The sequence below is a fragment of the Rana temporaria genome, chromosome 9, assembly GCF_905171775.1.
Source record: "Rana temporaria chromosome 9, aRanTem1.1, whole genome shotgun sequence".
Lineage (NCBI taxonomy): Eukaryota > Metazoa > Chordata > Amphibia > Anura > Ranidae > Rana > Rana temporaria.
Window position 1 is genome coordinate 82,330,144 of NC_053497.1, and position 21,633 is coordinate 82,351,776.

The 21,633-nt window shown below is 43.6% G+C and overlaps 1 protein-coding gene across 6 annotated transcripts in view; it reads left to right on the top strand.

The window, feature by feature from the left end:
- MTMR1 (myotubularin related protein 1) overlaps positions 1-16,137 on the top strand; it is a 118,852-nt gene extending 102,715 nt beyond the window's left edge. For all 6 annotated transcript variants that reach the window (XM_040323801.1, XM_040323802.1, XM_040323805.1 and 3 more), the window contains 2 exons: positions 3,257-3,433; positions 15,603-16,137. In XM_040323801.1, the coding sequence (XP_040179735.1) occupies positions 3,257-3,433; positions 15,603-15,767 (342 nt within the window). In that variant the 3' untranslated portion in view covers positions 15,768-16,137. The remainder of the gene's footprint in view (positions 1-3,256; positions 3,434-15,602) is intronic.
- The last annotated feature ends 5,496 nt before the right edge of the window (positions 16,138-21,633 follow it).

A 21,633-nucleotide genomic window follows, 5' to 3' on the forward strand; every position in this document is an offset into this window, starting at 1 on the left:
TAAATCGCCCCAGATCGCCCTGTGGTTCACGCTCAAGTCGTCTCGGAGTCGCCTCTGAAAGTCGCGCTGGAAGTCGTGTCGCCCTAGTGTGAACCGACTCTTATTGGACAGACCACCAGATTTAAAAAAAAAAAAAAAAAAAAAAATTAAATGAAACAAACACACACAAATGCAGCCAGCACATCGAAGAATTGGTAAGCTGCAATATAAGAAATGTTTGCTGCAGAGACCTGGCATTGGGTCCAAACTATCAGAAAGCAGTATTAAATCTGAAAGAGTAGCAGGCAAAATCTGTGGTGGTCAAAGTCAATATCAATAAACTGAATTTTTACACACTGTGAAAAGTCCCTTTAAAAAGGTTCAATAAAGATACCGTACATTGAATTGAAATGCTGGTAAATGGTACAAAAGGAAGACAATGCTGATCTTTGTATACCTTTAACCACTTCCCGACCTCCTCATGTACATATACGTCAGCAGAATGGCACGGACAGGCACATGTACGTACCTGTACGTCCTCTGCTAGACGTGGGTGGGGGGTCCGATCGGGACCCCCCCCGGTACATGCGGAGGTCGGGTCCGCTCGGGGAGCGATCCGGGATGACGGCGCGGCTATTTGTTTTTAGCCGCTCCGTCGCGATCGCTCCCCGGAGCTGAAGAACGGGGAGAGCCGTGTGTAAACACGGCTTCCCCGTGCTTCACTGTGTCGGCGCATCGATCGAGTGATCCCTTATATAGGGAAGACTCGATCGATGTTGTCAATCCTACAGCCACACCCCCCTACACTAGTAAACACACACACAGTGATCCCTAAATCCTACAGCGCCCCCTGTGTTTAACTCCCAAACTGCAACTGTCATATTCACAATAAAGAATGCAATTTAAATGCATTTTTTGCTGTGAAAATGACAATTGTCCCAAAAATGTGTCAAAATTGTCCGAAGTGTCCGCCATAATGTCGCAGTCACGAAAAAAATCGCTGATCGCCGCCATTAGTAGTAAAAAAAAAAATGCAAAAAAACTATCCCCTATTTTGTAAACGCTATAAATTTTGCGCAAACCAACCGATAAACGATTATTGCGTTTTTTTTTACCAAAAATAGGTAGAAGAATACGTATCGGCCTAAACTGAGGGAAAAAAAATGTATATATGTTTTTGGGGGATATTTATTACAGCAAAAAGTAAAAAATATTGCATTTTTTTCAAAATTGTCGCTCTATTTTTGTTTATAGCGCAAAAAATTAAAACCGCAGAGGTGATCAAATACCACCAAAAGAAAGCCCTATTTGTGGGGAAAAAAGGACGCCAATTTTGTTTGGGAGCCACGTCGCACGACCGCGCAATTGTCTGTTAAAGCGACGCAGTCCCGAACTGTAAAAACCCCTTGGGTCTTTAGGCAGCAATATGGTCCGGGGCTTACGTGGTTAATGTATAATTTCATGTTTATGCGATCCAAACACCCAGACATTATGAACCTCAGTTGGGAGGAATTTAGCTATGCTAGGACCAGTATGGAATGCAAACAGTTAGGCCCTGTACACACGGCCGGGAATCCCGTCAGGAAAAAAAAAACGTTGGTTTTCCTGACGGGATTCCTGGCAAGCTTGTCTTGCAAATCCGTGCATACAGACGGCCATTCAAAAGAACTGCCGTTCTTTTGAATAACAAGAACGTGGCAACGTAATTCGACTACAACAAGCTAGCGCTCATCACATTCAATGCAGGAGCCGCCATCTTGCTACACCCATACTAAACTTGTATGCTACCGCGCATGCGTCAAACTCTTATCGAGCATGTGCGGGTTTACCTAGGACAGGTAAGCATACAGATGACCGGTTTTCTCGGCAGGAAACACTGCCGGGAAACCCGACGAGAAATTTTCCCATCTGGATTCTCGGCTGTTTTCCTGCTGGGAAAACCGGTGGTGTGTACGAGGCTTGAGACATAAAAGTTGTCGATTCATAAAATTTTTAGGTTATATTTCAATTTATTATATCAGCTTTAGATGGAAATTGCTTCACTTGATTACCCAATCCATGTTAAACAGGTGGATAAGAAGCAGGCCCGTCGGAACAGGACAGGCAAAGCAAGCAACTGCTTGGGGCCCCGAGCTGGTCAGGGGCCCCCAGCAGCCGCTTGCTATAAGTGCCCGCCATCCCGTTCCGCCCTCTCCACTCCCCGTCTCCCCCTGCACTCAGTCAAATGTGTAACAGTGTACAGTAGTCCTTGCCGCCGCGCAGTCCTGTGGAGGAAGAGGAGGAGGCGCTGGGAGCTTGTTGCAACCTCGATCATCCAATTGTTGTTTTGTCAGTGCATGAGAAGATCCATGTGCTCCCCTCCCCCGGCTCCTCCCCTTCTCCCGCGCTTTGCGAATCTCCTACTAAGTACCATGTGCAGAGCGCGGATAATGCTGAGCAGCTCCTTGACTTCTCCTCCAGGGTGGACGGCCGTAGTGTGCCGCTCCCGCATGCGCAGTGGGTGCCTGGCCGTGAAGCCGAAAGCTGTCACTGCCAGGTGCCCACACTAGGAATGAAGAGGGGGGGCGAGGAGCGGAGCCCCGGCCAGTGCGTCGCTGGAACCGTGGAGCAGGTAAGTGTCTGTCTTTTTATTAAAAGCCAGCAGCTACACTTTTTGTAGCTGCTGACTTTTAATAAACTTAAAAACAGGCTGGAACACCCCTTTAAGTCCTGTTCACATGTAAGCAATTCCATATAGCTTGCAAAGCTTGCTGTGTGTTTGGTTTCCATTCGCCCTGAATAGCACCCCAAACACTGTGAGATTTTTGCAGCAAAACAGACAAAATTTGATCCCTGAGCTTCTTTGCTATGACGGATACACATAATTTGTCTATTGCATCCAACACTGCCCCCCCCCCCCCCAGACTGACAATGCTTCCGTCCAAATGTGCTTCCTGTGCTCCTTCACCCAGCGTGGGGGCACTCTAATACAGGAGGCCTGTTATTGGCCACATCAGAGGCAAAAGCCTGAAAAATAAAACTAATGCATCCACCTCCTCTAATGGCTAGTAAGTTGCAGTATTCTACATTTTTGGTTTTGGGTTTAATACCGCTTAAAGTACAAATGAAAGGTGATAATCTGTATGTGTGGTGTTTGGAAAGCTCTGCATTACAGAAGATGGAGTGCAGTTTTCATCTATCCTTGCTGTTAATTCCGTTATCTTTTGTTTTGGGTTCAAATGCAAATGTTTGTGTATTGGTGGCATAAATGAACAATAATCTTCTTCTCCTCCTCTAGGAAGTGCAAACAAAGACTATATCTTTATGGTCCTATATTAATAGCCACATTGATGAATTTACCAATCCTTTTTATGTGAATTATGAGCACCATGTGCTGTATCCAGTTGCCAGTATGAGCCACTTGGAACTCTGGGTAAACTATTACATAAGATGGAACCCTCGCACCAGACCTCAGGTATGTAGAGCTTTAGTTTGCTTTTCATCTCTTGTTTTGAATATAATTGGTCATTGGGTGTACTACATGTTGGAGGAGACCAAAGCCCAGAAGCCAGTGTGCCTAAAATATTACAGCTTCTCTGCAGCTTTCCAGAGCTCTCCACTGTCATAAGGTTTTCTGGCTCCTTGTGTGATGATCCCACCGCTGCCACCCAAAGTGATGATTGCTCAACCTTGGCCTGCACAGAAATTTTCCAGGTCACAGGGACAAGAGTGTAAGCACCAGCAGACTGCCAGTGATCATCAGTGCGGCATGTCAACTAAGCAGTTAAAGGGGTTGTAAAGGTTTGTTTTTTTATTTTCTAAATAGGTTCCTTTAGTGCATTGTTGGTTCACTTACCTTTTCCTTTGATTTCCCTTCTAAATGTTTTTTTTCTTTATCTGAATTTCTCACTTCCTGTTCCTCCTCCGTAAGCTGTTCTGGCTGACTAACCCCCAGCCAGAATGGCTCAGATGTTGGGGGAAAGCTTACTGAGGGGAAACAGGAAGTGAGAAATTCAGACAGAAAAAAACATTTAAAAGGGAAATCGAAGGAAAAGGTAAGTGAACCAACAATGTACTAGCTTAAAGGAACCCATTTAGAAAATAAAAAACGAACCTTTACAACCCCTTTAACCTTGTACCCACATGGTAGCTGCCATCATGTCTTAACAGCTTTGGGATTTTAAAGCCAACTCCAGGAATTTAAAAAAATTCACTCTTACGTTGCTCCCACTGTTCAAGGGTATATACTTATGTCAAGGGGTTCTTAAATAGAATGCAAAATCGTACCTTATTCCTTGCTCCAGCAGGGTCCAGCACATTGACTGCTCCCCTGCAGCCTGCTATGTAAGCTGCGACCAACTTTGGTCTCACTCCAGCCTCTTCCGTATGCAATACAGGGTTAATGTCCTGTACTGTATGTGATGATTTAGGGGCACTGCCTACAGCAGAGAAGGAGAGTTTTGGAGTCAGCCATATGTAAGGTAAGTAACGATGCCAGTACAGTGCATCTAGAAAGTATTCACAGCGATTTTACTTTTTCCACATTTTGTTATGTTACAGCCTTATTCCAAAAATGTATTAAATTCATTATTTCCCCCCAATATCTTCACTCCATACGGTCCTCCACATTTGTCCTGTCTCTTCGTTCCCCTTTTCCCCCTCCATATCCCCTGTTCCCATTCCCTCCCTCTCTCTCCTTATTCCCACTCCCTCCCCCCCCATTTTTCCCTCCCATTTCCCCCCCTCCTTTCCTCTCATCCATCTATTTGCAATGTGTGTGTGTGTGTGTGTGTGTGTGTGTGTGTGTGTGTGTATAATATATATGTATATATATATATGTATGTATATATATATATATATATATATATATATATATAATATGCTTGAGTTAATGAAATTCTGCTGTCCTCTTCCTTCTTCCCTCTTGGCTTATGAAAATGAATATGTTGGTATATGTTCTAATGTGTATATGTTCGTAACTGACACATAGTTTGTATTGCCAATCTGTTATAAGGTTTAGCAATATTGAAAGTTTGATCCGGAAGAAGCCCACTTTGGGCAAAACGCGTTGATCCAAACTGTATGGTACTTACCCAGATATCATATTATATGGTGATATGTAAAAGGATATATATTAGGAATAGTGTTTGTCCTGTAATTTTTTATATTTTTTGTAAACCTTAGATTGATTTAATCTGTGACAGTTAGTGATTGACTTTTGGGCACATTCAAAATCCCACTCAAAGTTTTGCTCTGGAAATTTTAGTTTTAGGTGAGTAACAGCCGCCTCTCAGGTGTGTATTCCTGGGCTGCGTACCAGTCAGTTTACAATAGGACCTTTACAATGGGGTCTCATCAGAAGTCCTTTGAAGAACCTTGCTAAGAAAGCTTTATGCTTTTCATCAGCAGCTGGCTGGTTTTTATTTGTTTATTTTATTTTGTGAAATGTGTTGCCTCCCATGACTGCATAGACATGAGATTTTAGTCTGACCGTTTTCATTACGGACTTGTGAATTCTGGGTAAAATGATGGTGGCATTGTGTTCAGTACCACCTAACCTGTCTAGAAAGTTGCATCTTAAATTAAGATATGAGGAGGTAAACCAGCAGAATGCATGTTATCTAAGGCTGACTGAGAATAGTACATTTTTGGAAAACAGAAAAATATGAATGGCGAACCAAGTGTTAGGAGCTCGTGTGAGGCGGTTTTCTCAGGACAGTATAAAAAGTGAAGTTTTCTTTAAGGCTAGGTTCTCACTATTGTGTCTAAATCCTATGCGTTCCCACAGCCAAAATGCACTGCTCTTCAGCAGACGCGTGGGATGCCATTATTTCTTATGCATTTGAAATTGCAGAGCATTTTGGGTGCAGAAAACCAAATGGCAACTTGCTGTTCTGTACACCTGCTCTCCGGTTGCGGTTCCCAAAAAAGGGTTGGGCCTTTTCCCTGCATTTCCCTCAGGTACAACAAGCCCATTCAAATGAATGGACTGCTGTGCCCTCTCAAACACGGCATGCAGGACCCGCAGTAGTGTGAACCCAGCCTAACAGTGGCCATAAAAGAGAGGTCTGACTTGTTTTCCAGAAGATGATTTCCCTTCTAACCCTTGGACCTCGTGAACATTGGTGCTTACCAGCAACAGTGTGTTGAAACTTAAAATCATCATCGTTTTCCAGCATCCAGGGGGCTCCATGTGTTATGTACAGCCGCTGATGCAAGTAAATGGCTGTATGCAGCCACGTTTGTGTAAACACAGATGATTTTTGCATTAGCATATACCCACGTGTACAACACTTCTCCCTGGATGGCGAAGCCATTGTCATTTACCTCAGCACAGCTGTGTTCAGTCATTCACCTGTATTGGTGGCTGCATGCAGCTCTCCGGGCACCGGAAGGTGCCAGGGATTTTATGCATTGGCACACACAAGCTGCTGCTAAGTGTTTGTATGCAGAAGGCCTTACATCCACCACACTCTGTACATTATGTGATCCACTCTGCTAGACTGTCTTCTCAATTAATGGAGAAGATTAGAGAGCCAATCTTTCCCATCCCGGGGGATCTCCTTTGAGGGCATCTGTTGTTGCTAGCAACACCCAAGTGGTCTATATTGCTTGCGTAAAGAACTCTCACAGTCTGTTGTGACATAGAAGCCAGTCAGATTTATACCTTCACTATATTAACAAAATTATTGAGATGCCTACCTCTGTTCGCACTTGAAATTAAATGGCATCCCAGTCTTAGTCTGTAAGGTTCAATATTGAGTTGGCTCACCCTTTGCAGCTATAACGGCTTTGACTCTTCTGGGAAGCTCATGTGTGAAGTCAGGCACTGATGTGGACAAGAAGGCATGTCTCGCAGTGTCCGCTCTAATTATTCTCAGAGGTGTTCTATCAGGTAGAGATCAGGACTCTGTGCAGGCCAGTCAGGTTCCTCCACCCCAAACTCGCTCATCCATGTCTTTTATGGACCTGGTTTGTGCTCTGTGCGCAGTCATATTGGAACAGGAAGGGGCCGTCCCAAAACTGTTCCCACAAAATTGGGAGCATGAAATTGTCCAAAATGTCTTGGTATGCTGACGTCTTAAGATTTTCCTTCACTGGAACTAAATGGCCAAGCTCAACTCCTGAAAAACAACCCCACACCATAATCCCTCCTCCACTAAATGATTTGGACCAGTGCACAAAGCAAGGTCCATAAAGACATGGATGAGCGAGTTTGGGGTGGAGGAACTTGACTGGCCTGCACAGAGTCTTGACCTCAAGCTGTTGGAACACCTTTTAAGATAAATTAGAGCGGAGACTGTGAGACAGGCCTTCTTGTTCAGCATCAGTGCCTGACCTCACTAATGTGCTTCTGGAAGAATAGTCAAACATTCCCATAGACACACTCCTAAACCTTGTGAACAGCCTTCACAGAAGAGTTGAAGTGGTTATAGCTGAAAAGGTGGGCCAACTCAATATTGAACCCTACAGACTAAGACTGGGATGCCATTTAATTTCATGTGCGAATAGAAGCAGGTGTCTCAAAACTTTTGGTAATAGTGTAGGTTTATATCTGACTGGCTGCTCTGTCACAACATAGACTGTGAGAGTTCTCTATTCAAGTAATATAGACCACTTGGGTGTTGGTAGCAATAAAATAGATGCCCTCAAAGGAGATCCCCCAGGATGCCATTAAAGTTCATGTGTGTGTAAAGTCAGGGGTCCCAATACTTTTGGTAATATAGTGTATATTGACAACTGACATTTGGAAAATGCAAGTTTTACATTTCATCCTACCTGACAGAACCCATACCCCTACTTTACCAGGGCCTCATCATAAAAGATTCTCGAATAACCATTTGTCTGTAGTGTGATTAGACATTTACATTCCTGGTTTTCAGAAATCGGACCCAACTATTCATATACACCAATGTGCTTAAATTGCAGCAGGTTGGTAATTTTATGTTCATTATAAACTGGTATAAAATGTCTGAGTTTGGAACCACAGTTCTGAAGTTGTAAAGTACAGTGGGACCTTGGTTTAAGAGTAACTTGGTTTGAAAGCGTTTTGATTTGCTAGCAACTTTTTTGTGTTGACTCGCAAGACGAGCAGAATTCAAGCTAAATAGGCCTGCAGTACCTCATTTGGCCTAAGGGTACGGGGGCGCAGAAGCCGAGCAGAGCCGAAAATAGGCCTGCAGTACCTCATTTGGCCTGAGGTACAAGGGCACAGGAGACAAGAAAAGCCAAACATTGGCCTGCAGTACCTCATTTGGCCTGAGGTACGGGGGCGCAGAAGCTGCGCAGAGCCGAAAATAAGCCTGCAGTAGCTCATTTGGCCTGCGGTACGGGGGCGCAGGAGACGAGAAAAGCCAAACATTGGCCTGCAGTACCTCATTTGGCCTGAGGTACGGGGGCGCAGGAGATGAGAAAAGCCAAACATTGGCCTGCAGTATCTCATTTGGCCTGAGGTACGGGGGCGCAGAAGCCAAGCAGAGCCGAAAATAGGCCTGCGGTACCTCATTTGGCCTGAGGAACAGGGGAGCAGGAAACGAGCCAAAGTGTCCTCTGGCCATTTTGGAGCTCTCTGGCACCCCCCACCTCTGGCCACATTCGGTATTGCATGCCATTGAAGTCAATGCGGAACAAATTATTTTAGTCTCCATTGACTTCAATGGGAAAACTCGCTTTGATATGCGAGTCCTTTGGATTACAAGCATACTCCTGAAAAGGATTATGTTCGTAATCCGAGTTTCAACTGTATTCATCAGTCTGTCTGTCATGACCCTACAGAGACCTGTATGATGGCTTTATTATTATGACTAAGTGGCACCTTCATTTCTTTTCTTTAGATTAGAATATAAAAAAAATACATATGTAACTTGCATTTGACGTGGAGATCTGCAGATTACTGGTGGGAAATGCTAATTGTCACCATTATAAATCATTGTAGCCCTGCTTTTCTAATGGCTAAATAGTACCTTTCACTGCAAGTGCATTTAATTGGCAAGGCTTTTTTTTTTTTTTTACCCAGTTAAATAGTGTTATTATTATAGAGAGAAGCAAAAAAATCTAGCTGAACCACAGAAAAAAAAACAGAATCATTTTGAGTCTTGAAGGAAATGTGTTTTAGCAGATAAATGAGAATAAATGGCAGCGTGATGTGGCTGAAATCACACAGCAGCATTAAAGCACATTGGCTTTCCTATCAAGACTCCCTGTTGCAAGTGGAGATAAAAAAAAAACAGACTCATTCAGCAAGAACAAATAGATTCATCACTTAACAGTTTTCAAGGTAATGGGCGTCCTTGAGTGAATAATGCTCAGTACATTATACAGCCAGACACACGCTTTGTAAATAAGAGTCGCCTTTGTGTGAGGAACCTTGTAAAACATCGCTCCTGCCCCCAGTCTGCAGATTCAACGCAGGAATCTGTTTTATCACTCTTCCCATACATACCACCTTTTTAAGACTGATTGGTGTTTGTGTGAAGGCATTTTCTGCTAGGTGTCTGATAAACTTCTAAAAAATCCTGCTTTCCCTTCATTTTACCACATATCGTTTCTAAGCATGCACACAGAGATTACAATGCCATTTAACCACAGGAAACAAAAGAGAACATAGATTCTTCCCATAAGCTTGTGTGTTTTATTCAGATCTCTATCTCATGGTAAACATGGCTTTTAATTCTCCGCTTTATATTATCTTCGGTCTCCTCTTATTCTAGTGTTATATGAACAGGGTTTAAATGGCTTTTGGAGTTCCCTGCATGCACTGCTTCTCTCTTGAGGCTGCTGAGAACTGCAGTGTGTATGACCTGCAATGACAATCGGATTAATATACCTTCCCAGAGCCATTATTGCACACTTTTGGCAACCTATAAAACATGAAAAGGGTTGGGGAGGGCACAACACAGTGTGTGTATGAACAATATATATGGTATGCACGTCAAAGGCATTGTAAGGGAAAAAATGGGCAGCAATAGTCTTCCTGTTTCTTTGACACCCTATGCTCCCAATCGCCATACCACTGACCTGGCTGTCAAGGACACATCTTGTGATGCTGAACGGGAAGGGTGTCAAACTCGGTTTCATCGTGGACCACATCCGCATTATGGTTGCCCTCAAAGAGCCGGTTATGTCTATAAGACTATATCACTTTATCCAGGGCTTTTTCTCTTGTAGCAGGCATCACTAAATGGCTGGCCACGGTCCAAAAACGGCCCACAGGGCAATCCTGTCCTTACCGGGGCTCCGCCACTTGGCAGCCTGGGTATCCTCTCCCAACTTCAGCTTCTTTCTCCTGCTGCCGCCACAGCATTCATCCGTAGCAGGTAGAAGGTATGGCATGTTCGGACAGAAGGCGGGACATGCTTTTCAAGTTAAAGTGTAAGTTCACCTTTTACAAAAAATCTGTTAAGTGAACTTACACTGGACCCTGTCCCCATCCCCCTGGACCTGCTATCCAGTAGTCCAGCAATTGTTCGTTTGTTCTGACCCCCACGACTTTCTCTCCTCTTCGCCGATGGTGATAGGATGGACTACGCGGGTTCTGATTGACCGGCGACGACTAATTAGACTGCTCCTAAACATACCTCCTGATGAGGTACGTTTTGGAGAGTAATCTGAGGGGATTTTTAAGCCCCGGATTGGTGAGGCAGCGACCGGGTGTGTTAGTGCAAGGGAGCGCAGTGTTTGGTAAGGGGGGGGGGGGCGGTAGGGAGGGGGACCTGTGTAAGTTCACCTTACAGATTTTTCTGTAAAAGTGAATTTACCTTTTAACAAGCCGAGGACTTATTGCTGCGATGCGGGGCAGTCCTAGCAACCAATCACCTGCCTGTTAACATGAAAAGTATATCACACCCTCTGTCCAGACCTGCCGCGCCTTCTGCCTTCTAGCTGCTATGTAAGGTAGGATTGGAAAGGTTGGAGGAGAAATGCAAGTAAGAAAGGGGTGCTAAGATCGGGACTAGTATATAAAAAAGGGAGGGACGTTGTGAAGGGACTTGGATACAAAGATAAGGGAGGCTGTGAAGGGGACTGAGAAGAAAGTAAAGGGGACTGGGGTCCAAGGAAGAGAGGCTGTGAAGTGGATTGGAATGCCAGGAAGGTGGGTTGTGAAGGGGACTGGGGTGCAAGTAAGGGGGGGGGAGCTAAAATGCATGTAAAAGGGGAACTTTAAAGGGGCTTGGGTCCTAGAAAGGGGGGCTGTGAAGGGGGTAGGAATATAAGGGGGGTCTTTAAAGGGGACTGAGTTGCAAGTAAAGGGGGGGGCTTTAAAGGGGACTGGGGTGCTAGGAAGGGGGCTGTGAAGAGGACTGGGATATAAGGAATGGGATCTGTGAAGGGGACTGGGATTCCAGTAAGGGGGAGGGGATGTGAAGAGGACTAGGATGCAAGTAAAAAGGGGCTGTAAAAGGACTGGATTGCAAGGAGGGAGACTGGGAACCAAGGAACTAGGGTGCAAGGAAAGGGGGCTGTGAAAGGGACTGGGATGCAAGGAAAGGGTGGCTGATGTAAAGGGTGGGGGTGCTGTGATATGAAGGGGGAGAGAGGCCATTTAAGTAAAGGAGGTGCTGTGATGTAAAATGGGGGGACTTGGGTGCAAAGGGGACTGTGATGTAAATTAAACTTTTATTGGCCGGACCTCCGTGAATTTTAATTCAATACCCCTGTCTTAGAGAATAGGTACAGGAACTTAACCACGACACCCAAACCCCACCCCTACGGAACAGCATCACATTGTGGTTGTGGCCAAATTGTAGGGCCAATAAATACCAGGAGTGTGTTATGTGCAGAGTTCAGGGATGTGCTATGTACCGAGTGTGGGGTTCAGGAATGCACTGTGCACAGAGTGCATTGTTCAGCTGTGTACAGAGTGCAATGTTTGCTATGCACAGTGTGTAGGGTCCACACCCCACCTACATGACTAGTAGCAATCTTTACCCAAATAATGTCTACATTATAGAGCAATCTGTACTCAAAGAAAAAACTTGTCCACAACCTGGCATCATAATGCTGATTACAGGAAATCATAGTTCACACCCCCCAACCAGTGGTACCTAAGAAAAGTCAGAGGATATGCTGATCACATAACCTGAATGTCTGAATCTCTGGAATATTATAGGGTTAATGTTTTATTCTAGTGCAGCATGCTAAGTAGTTAAACCAGTTTTTTTTAAAGTTAAGCACAGAGCAGAAAGTATTAGAATGTCTGTCTTTTTTTTATCTCTAGAAAATAGATGGATTGTGTGGAACACTGGGTTTTGTATTGCAGTGGGTGTTTCAGATCCAATGCAAAACAATATAGAGGGTTTTTGTCTTTTTAGCCATGCTTTACACTGTAAGATTCTTCTTGTTCAGCCCATGCGGATCTATCAATTGTCCCCACCCTCCCATCAGTGCTAAACCGGAATCTTAAGTGTCACAGCTATTGTATTCTGGGAGCTGGCACCCACAGCTGTCAGAATGCCTGAACAGTGATTGCACGTGATTGGATGCCGGCCAAAACTCACTCCACGTATTACTATCTTTAGGCAGCTCTCGAGTGTTAGCCAAGACCCCTCCCTATTAGCTCAGATTTAGACTTGGTATTCGGGAAGGAAAATTCCAGAAACTGAACATAAGTGCAGAATGGATTTTATTCAGAATATTGCCACATAAAAATCTAATGCATTTACGGAGTTCAGAGGGTCCTCTTCAGAATTTGGTTAAAAGAGATTGAAGCCTATTCTGGTCTATTAAGATTGGAGTGATCCTCTTCAGATGTCTTTTTTTGCTTTCTGTTTCAAACCCATTTTTACGGGTCGTTCTTTCTTTTTGTATATCCATTAAGGGGATCCATACGGTTTTGTCTTGGTGATTATTGTCACCAGCACAGAAAGTTCAAATGTAACAATTATCAAAACGTCTGGTGACATTTGCTCTTATTCAGCTAAAATATACTCTCATTCGCTCTTTTCCCTAATAGTATCCTCTGTACAGACCAAACTGCAGTTTCAGTTGAGATTTTATGCAAGCTTCAGCGTTGAGTCAATCTTTTGCAAAAAAATAAAATAAATGCACTTACAGGAGTAAAATCGTGTGTGTGTGTGTGTGTGTGTGTGTGTGTGTGTGTGTGTGTGTGTATATGTATATATATATATATATATATATATATATATATATAGGTTTTTTTCAGGGGGAACTTGGGGGAACTCAGTTCCACCACCTCTGGCTCAGACCCTTTGGTGCCTGCTCACCACAATCACTTGTAAACACAGAAGTCTGGTTTCTGTGTTTACAAGTGACAGCTCTGCACTGTGTGTAACCCCCCCTGAACTCTGCACTCTGTATGTAATGCAGTCCTGGTATTTAATGCCCCTTTAAGACCCTTCTACTGTTTGTGAAATCTGAACGGGGTCGTGGTTGAGTTCCTGCACCTATTTTCTGAGAAAAAAAGCTCTATATATATATGTGTGTGTGTGTGTGTGTGTACAAAAAAGGGTCCGGAACTTGTTTGAGCTTCTGGCGTTCGGTGTCAGGCGTTTTGGAGTGGAGATGTGAACCATCTCCATAGGGAATAATGTATTTTTTTCCCCCTCTAGCGTTTTTGAGCGTCACGCTTCAGGCGACAAAACGCTCAGGTGTGAATGCAGCCTTAATGTAGGTGTAACAGTGAGAAACGTGGAGTTCGCCTTTACCGGCTAAGGTAAAGTTAAATGTCTACATTTTCTCCTCTCTTTAAAAGAGAAGGGGTTCCCGGTCTTCTAAAAAAAACCAAGCATAGTGATCACGTGATTGAGAAGCTGCCTCTGCCACCCGGTGTTACCACGTAATTATAGGGCCTGTCTACTGTTCAGGTCTTACTGATATGGACAGATTTCACCTGTGATCTTTGTTTGTCCATAGTACTGCTATAAGTATTTTGGTTAGCTCAATGTTAAAGAGCAACTCTATCCTACCTAGGTAAAAGCAACTATGTTCTCCCTAATAGTAGTTCCTGTATGATAAAAAAAAAAAAAAAAATGCTAACTAGTCCAGGTTTCCTGGTTGTTTCCTTTTTTTTCACATGCTTGCTTGCTGTGAGATCCCCCTTGCCATGTGCAGGTCTCTGCTAGGTATTTGGGACTTCGCAGAGAGCTGCAGTGTGTCTGTGCATGCGTGGCGATACCATCCATGCGCACATGTACTTCAGGTCTTTGCCAAGTCCCAAATACTGAAAGAAACCTTTGCCATGTCTGCACATGCTCAGGATTGAAATCCTGCAGTACTGCATCCCAATACAACACGACCTCTTGGGGTGTATGGCGTTTAGGCCTCATGCACACTGGATGGTTTTACAGCTGCTATTTTTGGCTTTGAGTTGTTTTTCTCTGCAGCTAGTAATCTCCACAGCATGTTATCGTATGTGTCCATGCACACATAGGCTGTTATCAGCGTTTTTTGTCATGGGCATGGAAAAACAAACCCAGAACTAGCATGTTTGAAGGGTAGTTTTTCAGCTGTAAAAATAAAAAATAAAAGCTGAAAAACGTAGCTATCCTTCGTTTATCAGCGTTTGAGTCATAAGCTTTTGTGGTATAGTTTTGCAAAAAAAAAGAGCTAAAAACCGCTACTGCAGAAACGCTGCAAAACTCTACAGCTATCACTAATGGCGTTTTTATAACGTCCCGTGGGCCTTGTTTTCGTCATTGAAATCCCCCATTGGCAAGTTTTCACAACTGAAAACAAACACGGATTTGGAGTGGTTGGAGATGGTGTGTAGTTTGTAACGGTTTACATTTTTATTAGTGCCAGGTACAGTTTGCACAAATTACCCTTTTCCCCCTTCTCTTGTGGTTGTCTTCAGGCTGTAGTAGGTCGTCAAGACTCCTGCCAGTTTAAACCACCTTCTGTTGCTGGCAGACATCTGCAGACACAGGGCTTTTTAAACACATGTACTTGTTAATGCATACTCTTTACTCAGGTTATATTGCTAGAATGGCATTAGACCAGTGGTTCTCGATCTTGGGGTCGGGACCCCCACGGGGATCGAATGAGGATTTGCCAGGGGTCATCGAATTCTGGTCTTTTCCTGAAGCCTGCATCACTCTCCCAGCCTTTTTGCTATGCCTGGAGCCTGTGGCCACCCAGCTGGGCTGTAACTGGAACCCGCACCCACTCGGCCTCTTCGCAGGCGCCCATTCAGTTCACGGCATGGCTGGAGGTCAGCTGACTAGTGAGGAATGTGAAGTGGGAGGGGCTGGAGGAGACCCTATCTGCTGATTTCAGCATAGGTGTCTGCTACGAGACACCACAAAGTCGAAAACACAGTGAAAACGGAGGCACAGTGAGTGACACTACCTGTGATTATAATTGCCATTAAAAGGACTCAGGGAGCGCTAAATATCTGTGGGTTAGGTGCGCAAATTACTTGTCTTGCCTTGGGTGCTGACAACCCACGCTATGAAAATTATTTTACTGTTAGAGGTCCCCACAACTTGGGAAATTTTATCAAGGAGTCACGGCACTAGAGGGTTGAGAACCACTGAATTAGACCATCCCAACGGTATTTTCCAGATTGCCCGTAAAATAATATTACAATTTCATCTGGCAAGGTACAAGGTAAATACTGGTTTTGGTGTGATGCTCTCATAAATAACTTTATAAATCTCATACACTTTGCGTTTTCTCTTTTATAGATGCCAATTCATCAGAACCTTAAGGACCTCCTGGCCATAAGGGCAGAGCTTCAGAAGAGGGTGGAAGAACTCCAGCGTGAAGCGGCAACCAGATCAGTTTCTTCATCATCAGACCGAGGATCATCCCCTTCACATTCCGCCACACCGGTACACACGGCTGTCTGATGTGCAGTATGAACCTGGTGACAGTGTGAGGATGCATCTTGGCATGCTGCCACCAGTGCTCTCAGAATTTGAGCTGTATGAGGAGCTCTCTTCTGACACATTTGAGGCACAGAGGAATCAATGCAATCTTTCAAGGCTTTTCCTTTCTGCTGGAAACTGCAGCATCCTCCATAAGCTGAGACATCTTTAGGAATGAGAACTTTCATCTTCTTGAATCTTGCATGCTGAGAATCATTCCATGACCTCTCTCTACACACACACACTGTGTGAATAGTGTACTTGTTCAATGTTGTTTACAGTAGGGTGACCAGACATCCCCGGTTTCCAGGGACAGTCCCTGGATTGAGGACACTGTCCCCGGACCAAGTCTGTCCCCGGTTTTGTCCCCGGATTGGATTTAAACAGGGGCTGGGGCAATTTAAAAGACAGTCAGTGCAGATTAAAAAAAAAAAAATCTGAATTGCACGCCCCCGCTTTGCCGCTAATACTAGCTTAGGGGGTGTCCTTTTTTCCATTATCTGTGCCCCTTTCTGATGATCATGTGCTGGTCGGAGCGGAGGGAATATTTCTTCAGTTTCGGGTGCATGCCCATTCAGCACCGCTCGCATGTTCTGTCTTGGCTCAAGTCCCGGCCAGCCGCCTGCCTGCTTATGTCCTTGCCTTCCCTGGCGGAGTGATCTTCCTCCTCTCCCCACCCAGTAGTAGCCGTGGCCTGGAGAGTGAGACTTAACAGGCTGTGAGACGGGCGGCGACGGGCAGAGATTCACTGATTGCCACCATTACTAGTAAAAAAAAAATTCCCCGGATTTCATTTTAAAAATCTGGTCACCTTAGTTTACAGGTCTTAGGCCTACACTGCACATGCAACCACCTAGCCCACTACTGTTGTACAGTTCCTATATAATTCTTCATGACCTTTGAAACACATGTAAGTGAATCTGACCTGCTACACGACTTGCTTGGAATGTATTGCGTGTCCTAGCAATGTGTGCAATGAGTCATTCTGACTTTTGTTTGTAGAAGAGACTCCGATCAGTTGTAGGAAAGTAGGTTTTCTGTCACGTGGTAGCCTAATTGAAATTTTGTTTTTGTACTGTAGGCCTTACACTCCAATGCCTCCTAGTAGTGTTATCCAGTGTGATTTACTTCCCAGTCACATGCTTTGTTTTATTATATATTTTTCCTCCATACCTATTTGCTGTCCACAGTAGTGCAATTTTCAAGTGCTGCTGAGCAGATATTATGTATAAATATTGCAAGTTTCCTACCTTCTCTATGAAAGCATAACTCCTCGAGGAGACGTTGAGGATATGAACTGTTACATGAACTGACAAATTCAATATTTTACTTATTTAAAAAAATAATAAGCGTAGTACTGTACACCAAAAGCCATGTAAAGCTTATCGAACAATGAATGAAAGAAGCTTAACCTTGTGTAAGTTATCTTGTTGCACCTATCTATGTATTTGTATTGTATAGTGTTTTTACCTCAAACAAAACTTTTTATCCTAAAACTGTGTTTGAGCAAATTTATTTTTAGGTATATTACTGTAATATCACAGTATGACCAGCAATGCTAGTGATTGACTACCTGATAAACCATTGATGCTTATGGGATAAGCAACAGTTTAGCAGAAAGCTGTGTTCCCAGTCCAGTTCAAGTATACCTGAAAATAAGCAATGCATGGAATCCCCTACTGCAAGACATACTGTATACCAAGCTGATTAGTAAGGTAAGGTGTAATAACTTGCAGCTACGATATTGTCCCCAGGTGTACTTCTTATGGTTCAAGACATACTGTTGGTTTCCTATAGTAAGGTCGTCTTGACAGGTTTGGGTTTTAGCACATACAGCACACCTAAAAAAGAGATTTGTAAGTATTTTTTTTTAATGTTCAGTATATACAAAGCTAATATTTCAGATTCAGAATGATGCTGAAGAGCTGAACATCCCGTTGTTTTTTTTTGGTGAGGTATGTGCACATACATTACTGGCTCTACACACCTGCTTTGGCCACCACAAGAGTTTCCCCAGCCCCCTGGGTTTTTTTATTTATTTTCATTAGGAATGCAGCAAAATGAACTTAGTCAAGCATAGATAGCTAGAGGGACCCAAATACCCAGGTGAAGAGAGCAAAGTTGGGAACCTTTGCAGGCAAGTTTCCTAGGGGTATATCCAATGTTAATGAAGCAGGGGCTGACTCGGTCTCCATGCTCCAACTATCTAAAATATAACTTTACAAAGGTTTCTATTGAGTTTTGCGATGTAATATAACAAGAGGTATAAAGTAATACACAAAGGGGTACAATAAAATGAGGCATCCATAGCCGGATTACAGCATTTAACACAGACATGAGACCAAGCCCAAATGGTCACATAACTATGTTGGGTCTTCTCCAACTGAGGGTAAGGTCAAAAAGTATACAGGGAAGGCAAAGTGCACCAACTCCCAGCACAAGGGAGTTGGAAACTAGAACGAGGGAGAGGCAACAAAAAAAAAACCTGCTAAAAAGGGGGAAGAAGAGGACCAGGAGGAGAGAGAGAGAGAGGGGAGCTTGCCTGGGAAAAAAGGAAAGGAAGAAAAAGTATCCAATATGGTTGTCCATCCTGCTGCACCATATCGGAGCTCAACAATAGTCCTATCGACAGCAGGGAGTGATCCAGACTCGTGTGGCCATTGTAATTTATCCAAGTGTCCCAAACCTACAGGGAATTGTAGTGGGTATCAATGAGGGTGGACTTGAGCTTCTCATGCACCATAATGCCCATGAGATGCTGTTTAACCTCAGCAAAATTAAGAAAACGGTGTGATGCTACCACTGGAACATTTTTTACCTTTATCCAAATGTAAAAAATATTTTGCCTTTTAGAATGATTTTAAGGTGAATCCCCATACCTAGGTTTCCCTTTTAAAAGGACTCGTGGAGTCTTGAAATCTAGGATGTTAAAATAGCTTTTAACTGGCTGGAAAGTGGACTCTCTACAACAGTGTTTCTAAACTCCAGTCGTCGAAACCCCACAACAGGTCATGTTTTCAGGCTTTCCATTATTTTGTGATTTGATCAGTTTCACTGCCTGGGTAATTACCACAGCCGTTTCATCTGAGGGAAATCCTGAAAACATGACCTATTGAGGCACCTTGAGAACTAAAGTTGAAAAACACTGCTCTACAACTACCTAGACTGCCTAATATACCTATAGAAGGAGGGGTTCCATGGGGAAGAACAATCTGTAAAATGATTAGATGGTGGATATAATAGGGTTTGGTTTCTATCTATTGAAAAGTTCCATTGGAAACGACAATCTGTAAGGCTAAGTGATGGGAGATATTATGGTGGTGGGCCTCTATCTTCAAATATATGAAGAAGCACACAGTTTGGGTATGGGATAATTCACCCACATGGCTAATGCTTGCACTATTAAGAGTTACTTGAGCAGTGGATATGTACTGCCATTTGGGTGCTTCTGTGTTAGCCGGAAAAGCCTGAACATTTCAATCAAGGGTGTGCCTTAGACCTGAAAACTGCCTGTAGGAAAGTGTGCATTCTAGGTTCCAAGGCTGTGGACTGTCGACTACTGAGCTCTTAGGAAGAAGGTTGTTCTTCGAAACGCGTCAGACGGCAGTGGGCCTCATCACATCCTCTATGACTATCTGGAGTGAGTAGTTTTTATTTATCTTTTCTAATAACATTTATCATAAGGCTGTTGCGCCCTTTCTTTCTTTGTCTCGAGCTGTGTAGGATATAAATATAGTGTCTGCCAGAACCCTTCCTAAACTCCTAGGTGAATCACTGACCTGCAGTAAAATACATGGTTTCAGAACCTGTGATCTGTTTGTGTTTAGAAGCTCCATAGAGCTGGATGCTTGTAAACATGAACACACCATGCTATTGAGTATCGGACCCTTCTGAACCTAAAATCTTTAGCTAAAGACAAACTTATTGAGAAGGATGACATGGCCTGTGGAACAATTTGCTTTAAGCTGTTCATAGATGGATTGAATATCAGCTGGTCCCTCCTGAACTAGCCAAATTTCAATCCATCCAAGGCCAGCTTGACACTTTTTAAAGCAAATTATTCCGCAGGCCATGTCATCCCTTCTTAAAGGGTCACTAAAGGAATTTTTTTTTTTAGCTAAATAGCTTCCTTTATCTTACTGCAGTCCTGGTTTCATGTCCTCATTGTTCGTTTTTGCTCTGATGTTGCTCTAATCCTTCTCTGTTCTGAACACTTCCTGGTGGTCTTTTTCCTGATGAAAAAAGTCATGGGAGCTTTCTCTCTGTGGTCACTAATCAAGGAGGTGTGATTACTGTGTGTCTAAAACCCCTCAACACCAATCAGTTTTGTTTTACAAACCATCACTGCCCTGTATTGGCTCTGTGTCTCTGTACATCACAGAGCATGAAACAACATGCAAAAATGAAACTGTAGGTACATTATATGATTGATTTTTAATCATTTTTAAAAGGAATCCGTTAACTATTATGTCTCTATACCCTGTAAACAGTAATTTCAGCAAAAAAAATGTTTTCCTTTACAACTCCTTTAAGTAGGTCTTTAGCTAGAGATTTTAGGATGGATTGAATTTCGATCCGTTTTATGGCCTGTGGAAAGGCTACTTTCATACATGCGACTAGCGCCAGTGCGAATTGCAGCTGCTTCAGTCTGCTGCTTCCTGCAGCTGTTTCAGACATCTGTGGATGGCTAGCTGTGGCGGCTGAGCTGTGTAGATTTCAATGACGGGTTGGCAACCACTGCAGCTATCCATGCTGCAGAGCCAGCGATTACCTGCAGTGATCGCTGCTGGATGCACACTTGGCCTGTGAAAATGTACTGGATACTGTGTTTTAAACCGGTTGGTTAACTGGTTAAAACTGAAATTCAGGTAAACAGTTGAAATACGTTTATGGGAGCCATTTCGCATGGTTAAAGGGTATGTAAAGGAATTTTTATTTTATTTTTTAAATAACAAACATGTTATACTTACCTCCACTGTGCAGCTCGTTTTCAACAGAGCGGCCCCGATCCTGCTCTTCTTCGTTCCCCCTCGCAAGAACTCATCACCTTCATGCGAGCGAGCATGGTGAGGAGTTCTTGCAGGCGCACTCCTGTGATACAGCCGGCGGCCATAGCCGCTGACTGTATCACTCGGCCCCGCGTCATTGGATGTGATTGACAGCAGCGCCAGCCAATGGCTGCGCTGCTTTAAATCAACCAATGAATGAGCCAAGAAGCCGGCCGAGAAGCAAGTGTGTTCACGGTGCGGGACTTTCGAGGGGTTAGGTAAGTTAACTGGGGGGAGGGGGCCTGGGTGCGGCTAATCCGCAGATGTTTTTTCACCTTAATGCATAGAATACATTAAGGTGAGAAAAAAATGACCTTTACAACCCCTTTTAAGTATTTGTACTTTTGTCCATCCTGTCCTGAAATTTTAATGCAGAAGAGACTATATACTATGTATCTTCTGTATTAAAAAGCCTGCTAGGTCGCCTCCCTGTGAAGAAGCAGCAACAGCCTGGTGAGCTCATTTCTCTGCTCTCCCTTCTTGTCAGCGTGTTCTTTGTTCACTTTTAAATGCAGGACATCTGATTGGCCCAAAATACTACCCACCCTCTCCCTATCTGAGTACAGGGGATACAAGATCCTGAAACCAAGCCAAATTCTTTATTAATGCTGTACATTTATTGGTTGTTTAATATATGCATTTATTGATTTTTTTCTTTAAGGCTTTCTGAAGTTCAGCCTTAAGTAAGCATTTTTGATGCCAGCGTGAAAGAACTGTTTACAACAAATGAAGTCTGTACTACACAAAGAGGTACAGATTTCCCAAAGACTGTCTTTAAAGCGTTTTGACAGATTTATAAT